The 9,354-nt window shown below is 46.5% G+C and overlaps 1 protein-coding gene across 3 annotated transcripts in view; it reads right to left on the reverse strand.

Annotated features, from left to right (window-relative positions):
* The window catches only part of TMEM263 (transmembrane protein 263), a 30,463-nt gene extending 21,137 nt beyond the window's left edge, over positions 1 to 9,326 (reverse strand). Inside the window, exon 1 of one of the 3 annotated variants that reach the window (XM_032971632.2) lies at positions 8,644 to 9,326. In XM_032971632.2, coding sequence (XP_032827523.1) covers positions 8,644 to 8,652 — 9 coding nt within the window. In that variant the 5' untranslated portion in view covers positions 8,653 to 9,326. Of the gene's footprint in view, positions 1 to 1,346; positions 2,464 to 5,342; positions 5,688 to 8,643 lie in introns of those variants that run through there. The other 2 variants (XM_032971639.2, XM_032971649.2) reach the window with 2 other exon arrangements.
* Positions 9,327 to 9,354: the final 28 nt, after the last annotated feature.

A 9,354-nucleotide genomic window follows, 5' to 3' on the forward strand; every position in this document is an offset into this window, starting at 1 on the left:
AGATGTTAACTCAGCTAAACTCAAGCTTAGCACTAACGCAGATGTTAACTCAGCTAAACTCGAGCCTAGCACTCGCTCAGATGTTAACTCAGCTAAACTGGAGCCGAGTACTAACGCAGATGCTAACTCAGCTAAACTCGAGCCTAGCACTAACGCAGATGTCAACTCAGCTAAACTCGAGCCAAGCACTAACGCAGATGTTAACTCAGCTAAACTGGAGCCGAGTACTAACGCAGATGCTAACTCAGCTAAACTCGAGCCTAGCACTAACGCAGATGTTAACTCAGTTAAACTCGATCCTAGCACTAACGCAGATGTTAACTCAGCTAAACTGGAGCCGAGTACTAACGCAGATGCTAACTCAGCTAAACTGGAGCCTAGTACTAACGCAGATGCTAACTCAGCTAAACTCGAGCCTAGCACTAACGCAGATGTTAACTCAGTTAAACTGGAGTCTAGTACTAACGCAGATGCTAACTCAGCTAAACTCGAGCCTAGCACTAACGCAGATGCTAACTTAGCGAAACTGGAGCCTAGCACTAACGCAGATGCTAACTCATCACCATTCAGAACACAGTGCAATGTTAATTTTGTTCATGAAAATAGTGACGAAAATAACTTCGACAAAGTGTTTTTTTTTTCAATTAGCAACGGCTATGGATGACAATCACCAAGAGTGACATTCACCATGGACTATCCGCCGAAGGGCTAAGCATGATCGACTGATTTTAGAGATTAAATTAACAATATTCTTGGTTCTTTCGGTAAAGTCACGTAGAAGGGAACACAATAAAATAATCAAAATAGAAAACAATAAAATATAAAACTTTTTTTTAATTTTATTGTTTCCCTTCTACGTGATTTTACCGAAAGAACCAAGAATATGAATCCCTACAGTCACGAAAGCTTTAAATCAAAATTAAATTAACAAGTTAAGGAAAATACAAACTACGATAACTTGGTAACGCTATTAAGACTGCATTTCACTGAAGGCCAAACTTGGCAATACAGTATATTAGCTATACAGTATATTCTTTTAAAAATAAGTTTCACATACTCTACATTGAATGTCTGACCGGATAGTATTGTTGAGAGGAATTTGCGTCCCCTTCACCAACACTGATTAATAACGAGGGCTCTTGCATTGTCTGCGCGATCAACGCGACTTTCGGGAAACGCCTAACTTAATCCGCGGACTAAAGACTGCGCCAACATCTTCAAAAGTCTGTTGCCGACTAAGAACGTGACTAAAGTAAAGACATTTTTTGACTAAACAACCAGTGCCCAAGTCGCTGCTGCTTGCCTCCGTCGCTATATTTGCACGGGGGAGGGAAATGACCACGTACCGTGTGGACGCCTTTGCCACGTGTGCACCTCCAGCAAGAAAAGCTCTCTGCCCCCAAGGCTCACTCACTCACGCCCACCCCCCCCTCTTAACCACCAATCGGCAGGCTGAGTCTCAGGGTTGTGTGTAAACCTGGAAATGTGAGCGTCAAAACCTCAAAATTCGCCGCCACCGTCATCATTATCAGCGGCCACGGTCGATCCACTGCTGGATGGAGGCAGCAACCAATCGGCCAGCGCCACTTAAATCACCCAGCGCTGTGCCCGAGCGTGATCGCTCCATCTCCCTCTTGTGGAAAGTGCTGATTTCTACTTCGTCAAATGTACTTCATCGCGTTATATAACGCAAACTCCGACTCGTGCGAGGAAGGTTAACGCCATAAAGCTTGGGGCTCTGTGGCCTTTAAAAAAATAAATACAGGGGCCACGATCATAACTCGAACTTAAGCCTTAATCTCAGTCTGATACTTCACAATAATGTTACACCTACCTTTCGTGCTAAGCCTATCTATAGACTTAACCGTAACGGTCAAGATAACCTTATTTCATAATACTAAATTTAGCTTTAGCGGTAAACAATCATAACTCGTCTTTATTCGGCCAAATAAACTAATAATATCTCTGAGCTTAACCCCAACATGTAATACGAACCATAACACCTTACCCTAACATTAGGTGCACTAAAAAGCGTAACCTTTATCAGCATCCCTTAATAATTGGCATAATTCAAACCAGAACAAAATCACAAGCTACATAGCAGAGGCAGGTCCACTTTAGTGTAATACCAATGAGCAAAAACCGAACCACAGTGTATGTTAACACAACCAACGACACGAAGGCCCTTAACAATCAAACCCACCAACCACAAACACACCAACGACGTGACCCCCAGATATAAACCACCACGTTCACCAACAATACCACTCACTTTCCAACGCATACAGACTTTCAAAGCAAAAATTACATTACAAAAAATCATAAATTGTATGAGGTGGCACGATTAGCTTTGAAAATGGGTATGCACTAAAGAAGGATTGAAAAATTGCAGCAAAGTCTTAAATCGATATGGTTGGCAAGTATACAAGACTTTAAAATCGCTAACCCAATCGGAGCTAACGCTATCAACGCAAGCAATGACAAAGGAATCCCTCATCACACAACCACACCGCCACCAGCAACACCCCCTCTCTTTCCAGAACAATGACAACCACCCCTACTGCCGACCTTACATCTCCGAGTGTCGTAAACACGTCCCGCGTGTCCCACCACGGCATTCGGTTGAGCAAATACTTAATTGCGAACATCCAGGGCTTAATTTAGGCGAGGTCTGCCCATGTCAGTCACCCAGAAAATAGGGCACGCCGCATCCAATATACCTACCTCTTGTTTTCACTATCAGACACGTGCCGACTATAAACCAGGACATTGAGAAATTAAGCAGTGCCTAACACCGCATTCACAAGTTCAGCTATGGAGATGATATCCGTGACCCTTCAGGATGACCTTGCCTCTTGCAATGGATCTCATTTCCCAATGAATGTCTGAGTATAGTTAGTGCGAGGCAATTATGGCTTGCCTTATTTCAATACAGTCTTGACCTTAACCTACCGAGGACACATTATATTGAGTTATATGCCTCTTGGTCTTATGATTAGGACTATGTTTGAAATTGGGGTCAGGGGTTCTGGGGCTAGGCCTGGATTTAGGTCTGGACTACAGTTGGGTTTAGAACTAGATACAGGATAGAGCTGCTATCGGTAATAGCTAAGGGTTCTTGATAGGAGCAGTGTATAAGGTTAAGTCTAGGATTGCGATTCGTTATTAATCAAGGGATAGGAATTATGACTTGAACATTATGTTATCGTTAGAACTATGGTTAGGTGGATAGAATTAGGCTTATCGTTAGTACAAGTGTTGGTGGGTGGGAGGGCAAAACACTGAGCTCGAATTCGGTTGAAGGCGAACTGTAGGTTGAGGGCCCGATATTGGGGTTAGAGTCGAGAGCAGAGGTAATGGTAGGTTTGGCACCGGGGCTATGGTTAGGGGGTAGTGTTGGAGTTAATTTGCCATTCGCTCTCATCCTTCACCTCCTAACAGAGCCACTTGTTGCTCCCACCCCCTGAGTGACAAGCCTCCTCCAACACCACCACCACCCAAAGACCCCACCCCATAGGCAGCAAAACGTGGCACAGGCAAAGCTGGGGTCATCCGACCCAAACCCTGACCTGGTGTCAGCCAGAGGCTACTTTTTTCCCTCTCCCCCCGTATGTGTGCGCCATGTGTATATCATCATCAGCAGCCCGGTTAAATACACTGCTGGATGAACGCATAAAAAAGCTGCCCATCCACCTCACAACCCTATAGTGTAATAATCCACCTGGTACCTGGGCACGAGCCGATTAAATCGCTCCATCTCCTCCGCGGACGTGCTTACGGAAGCGTTACTTTCCCTTGGCTGCCACTCTCTACCTACATTGTCTTCTACGCGCCGCAGTACCCAGTCTAACTCCCTTCATCTTCCTCACCTTCTGCAAATCCCTTCCCTCGACATATCGCTCACTATCTCCCACACACAACCATGACCCCCCCCCTCCTTCTGCATCTACAGCACGTTCTGTCGATACAACATTAAATATCTTCCTCCATCTCCCGAACTGCACAACCATTCCCTATGCACGCACACTCTATGTACCATTATGTGTGTGCATCTCTCTCTCTCACTACAAAGTCCTATCTTTTTCTCTCTCCCTCCTCTGCCCATCTCCTCCGCCTCTCTCCATCGTTCGCTGTAACCATGCCTTCTCTGCATCTCTCAACATTTCCAGCACCATCATCCGCTGGGCTCCTCTACAGTGTCTCACTATCTCACTTTAGATTATGCCAGCCCTCCCCTCGCTTTATACAAATGCGTTACTCCTATCCCCTGCCCGGTCCCCTTTAGCCACATCTTATGCAACTCTTCCCTTGTTAAACAAACATCTTATATCTCCTACCTCATGTCCCTTACCTGGAAGGGCCTGGTTTTACTCCCACCTATGAGCTTCCTTGCCTGCACAAACCTGCACTGACAGGCGTGGTGAAGTATGGTCAACCACCCCACTGCCTCTCCCCCCCCCCCACACTCACAACTAATACAGGCATCATCCAGCAGTGGATTTCCCCCCCAAAAAAACCCCGTCGTGTATTATTACTTCCACAGCAACAGACAACCCAACCCCACTGCGGTATGGCAGACAGTGTAATGCAGTATATACACGGCGAATAACTCGTGCGACACACTGAACGCGGAGGAAACTAAATCCATCGACGCGTCGCCTAATCGATTTACAGGTAACATTGATGATCGAAAAGGTCACTCGGGCAAACATCCACCAAAGTCGACCGATGGTTCGAACGGTACACACACGTTGCGTACACGCTGCACGTTACTCCCGGTCCACCCCCACACCACCACCACCACAACAGCTGCAGCAGCCACAGAAAGGGGGGCACAATTTCGCGACGATGTCAATGACAACGAACGCAGGCCAAGAGGGACTGTGTTGTGCAGGAGGGGGGTGTCGACGACATCGAGACGAATGTAGTGGCGAGACGAACACGGATTTCACCCCAAACCCTTCCCCCCGACTTTGCAAACAACAGAGCCGCTTGCTTGCTGGGCTGGTGGCTTCGTGGGTCGCCGTGATAAAGCAGAGACAGTAGCAGCAGCGGGGCCCGTGCCCAAGAGCAATTAGACGGCACTACAACTCCACACATTCACACGTGCGAGTACACTCCCAGGGCCACACACTAGGTACAATGCCGCAAGACGAGACGCGGCGTTTGTACTCTCACACAGAGGCAGAGAGACGTGGCCGATGGCTGTTACAAAACTAGCTCCGGCCAAACACCATCATCATCACCACCACCATCATCTTCTTCTTCACCGCACCAGTCAATGCCCCGCGTACAACAACCAAATCCCTGTTGTGTGTGGTGTGCGCGTGTGTCTCTCTCACCTTCATGGCCTTGTTGAGGTGCAAGGTAAGAAGAAGGGGAGGGGGAGAACACGCGCACCACTGGGAAGATGGACCGTGGTTAGAGACGCAGAAGGTGATGGTGGAGAGATGGTGCGAGATGAGAGAGAGACAGCCAGCCGAGAGCAAGCAGGAGAAGTAGGAGAGGGACCCCCCCTAGTCTTCACTGCACCGAGCTTGCTTTGCCTACGCCACCGCCGCCGCCGCTGCTGCTGCTGCCTACGTGGCCAGGCGGGGGGTGGGGGTGTGACGTCGTCAGTGTGTTTACAGCGGCGGTGGTGGTTGGTGGTGGCAGTAGCAGCAACACGTGCGGGCGAGAGGCATTGATGTGTATTTATAGTGGAGGGATCCGATGAGCTATGAAGCTCTTTTCCACCCCCCACCCCCGCAGATGTCCAGTTTAGGAGGAGGGGGGGGGCACGGGAGGGTCAGAACGTTCAAGAAACAATACAAAAAAACGCGATAGGAGTGCAAAGTGTGGGGAATGTAAACGCATCACTTTAAAAAAATATATACACAAATAAAACCATACAATTGTTTGTATCTTACCAGGGCAAAGCCCACTGAGCTAATGAGCTTGCTTTTCAGAAGCGACCTGGCGACAAATGATGGATTTTTGCGTAGAAATTTCTCGCAGCAAAAGAATAAAAATAATCTCACCCACCCAACTCCCTCTTCCTCATTCTCGTCATGAGACGGCCTCCACTGCTGGGGTGGATGTTTTAGCATTCATCGTCAGCTGTGATGTACGGTGCTATTTCAGGGATATTTTGATAGTTTTTTCCTGGATTTTCTGTTTGCACAGTCACATAGTCACTTTAAGATGTTTTTCTTGTTCGTGTTTTTTGTTTGTTGCGGTTCCACCCGATCCAAGAACCGAATGGCTCACAGGGCTATACCAAATAAATTGAACTAAAAAAACACTAAACTCCACTGCAGAGTGGACGTTTGGGCATATTTTTCATAAGTCATGGTCTATCCACTGTTAGGTGGATTAATATCCACAGTTTATATGGCTTCAGTTGATGTGCAGTGGATAAATAACTTCACTGCCTTCAATTAATTGTTGGAGCTCACATTGGTTCACTACTGCATGGTCTCACATAGTGACCCCTATACGTATAGACTTCTAAAGGGACCCAAAGACCCACAAGCTCACGTAGAATTCACAATGGCTCACGACCATGTGGCCATCGGCGTGGTCATTGTTTCTGCAATCGCACACCAGGCTTGCTTTGAATTTATATTTGTGGAGGTCGTATTGGGCTGATCCGCCGTGAGACATGCAGATTGTATTTAATACGGACCATTGTTTTGTGACAAAGGTTTACTCCCCCTGTGAATTAATTTTGGTCCATAGTCTATTGATCTTGCCATATTTACACTGCACACTCTCAGTTTGGTGATGGAAATGAGATGTGGAGAGGGAGGCAGGATCAATGAAAACCTCAAAGGATCTACTTTGACACGAATGAACTTCAATGTTATGAAGGGTAATATTTTACAAATGCAGGAATTATATAGTTTTTTCGTCTGGGAAACAAACATTTCCACTGCTTAGGTTTTCTCAGTTATGCTGTATATCTCTCCGATATTTTTTCAGCTTTGTACCACGTGTTGTTCGGCACGATGCCCGACGTTTCGCTCGACGTGCTGGAAGATTCGCCAGGAACTGAAGATTATTCTGGAATTGAAGCTCCTCAATTCCATACATTTAATTTACAGTTCTTTGTCAATCTGCTGGTCGATAAAAGCCTCATGCCATCTTCGTCGTAGAGATTTTTTGACATTGGTCAGAGCTGGTTGATGAACAGAAGGTCCAAGAACGGTTCAAATATATACTCTTTGGTTTTTTCGGTAAAGTCACGTAGGTAAAATAAAATAAAACTAAATTACTTGACACAGATATTCTGCTGTGACTATTCCACCTGAAGACGGAAGCTTGTGTTGCCTCCGAAACGTCGTGATTTAATTTAGTTGTTTTATTTTATTTTACCTACGTGACTTTACCGAAAAAACCAAAGAGTAAGAATCCTTGCAGTCACGAAAGCTTCAAATCTAGGTTCAAATACAATTTACCATCGATGTTAAACTGTGGCTCGGAATTTCACTCAGATCGCTAGGCTCATAGCGTACTGTACAAACCACTGCCACCATTCTCCCATCTTCCACATTAGGCAGCGATTATAATTATGTGTACGTAACTGTTGTGTAAATATTTAAGTGTATGTTCAAGTGTAAACATATGCGTGCAGTATCCTTCAATAACCCTCTCGCTATGGTAGGGTGTGACAGTGACATCAGGGAAAATGCTAAGATTAGTTGGTCCAACCTTGGGCTGTAAGGTCACACCTCTCATGGCGAGTGAACGGAGGGGCCATTTGTGGATATTTATTTTCGTTTTCCCCAAATAACATTCGAGCTGCGTTATGTCTTGATATGAAGACGTTTGTATTTGGAACTCCGCAGCGAACAGTGCATCACACTGTCAGAGAAATGTCTGGCAAGACGCTGTCGAATATCGAGTTGTGCATTCCCATTACAGATCTCTTTTTCTCACAATAGACACATTTAATGCATTGCGAAAACTTCCTGTTGCTTATGAAGATAAATATGCCTTAAATCAGTGAAAAAGTGTGTTGATTGCTCTCTTCAACAGCAGCCTGATGCCTTTTGCCTATTTGCTTTTTTATTCTTCATTTTGTGATATAATAAACATTGCTTTTGAATATTTCCATTTCTCTTTCCGAGTCAATAAAAAAAGAACATCAATGATTGTTTCGATATTTTAGTGTAAATCGATGTTTTCTTTCAAACCACGAAGTACGTAGTCTTACGAACTCCCATCCCCACTCCAATCGCTCGTTCACCGGCGACCAGTCGCCTCCACATCACTCTTCTCTCGCTACTACCATGATTTGAGTTCCCGTGCACGTCACATTTCATTATCATCCCATGTTGTTGAGGACTCGGGTCTACCAGACTTGGCTGTTGCCTCTGATCCACGCGTTTCCACCACGCTGCTGGTCACAACACACTCTCATACCTGTCAGCCACTGATCAGTGCCTAACTTATTACAGACCAATTTAGATCTTAATTGGTCACCCCGTGACCCTATACATCTCAACGTTCATCCTACCAAGTGCCATCACAAGGTAGAAACACAGACAAATGTGGTTTTGGCCGTATTGAAACGGGTGTACGCCGTATGGACCTGAAAACTCAATTTCCCTGTACAAGAATGCGGGGTAAACCGTGATGGGTTGACAGGTTTACACTCACTAGCCACATTGCAGATCACAGCACTTCTCCATCCGCTTGTTCCATAGCGCTGCTCCCACGTTTAGAACTACGTCCTATCGTGTTTTCGCCATGCTTTTACAACCTTGCACGATTCAAGAAAGATGTCACATGACTCCATCTATTAAAATTTTCATCATCGTACTACGAAGAAGGGCGTTTGTCCGAAACGTCGCATTATCTATGCCTTTTAAAGCAGCACGTGTTATTGACGATTGGTGTTGATTTGTTTTGGTGCGTGCGTTTAAATTTGCCTTTGTGCACACACCGCCAAAGCAGCAATCGCCCCCCCCCCCCAAAAAAAAGCGTCTTCGTAAAATTAGTGATAGTGCTGTTCGTCGCTAGCCGCTTTGACGTTTCGGGGCCTTTGTGTGTGTGTACAGAGGGACGCGCTTGCTCAGGCTCAGGGAGGCGGCTCCGTTGTGGCTGTGAGAGAGAGCGCGCGCGCCTTCGGATGTCCACATTGGCCCTTCGTCGGCTCGTTTCTCAGTCCGCCAGTCCTCGTGAGGGTCGCGGCGGCGGCGGCGGCGTGTTGATGAGTCGTGGCGGTCCCAGAGCGCCCTTTCCCCGGCGACAGATACCGACAGCCTTTGCCCCCTTTTAACAACACAAAGCGAACGAGGGGATGCGGCTTCCCTCGGTAAAATGGCGGAAGGGGTTAGGGCGTGGGGGCGGAGCCGAGTGCGAGGGGGC

The sequence above is a fragment of the Petromyzon marinus genome, chromosome 3 (assembly GCF_048934315.1).
Source record: "Petromyzon marinus isolate PM22_M1 ecotype Great Lakes invasive population chromosome 3, UKy_Petmar_22M1.pri1.0, whole genome shotgun sequence".
In the NCBI taxonomy this organism is placed as follows: Eukaryota; Metazoa; Chordata; class Hyperoartia; order Petromyzontiformes; family Petromyzontidae; genus Petromyzon; species Petromyzon marinus.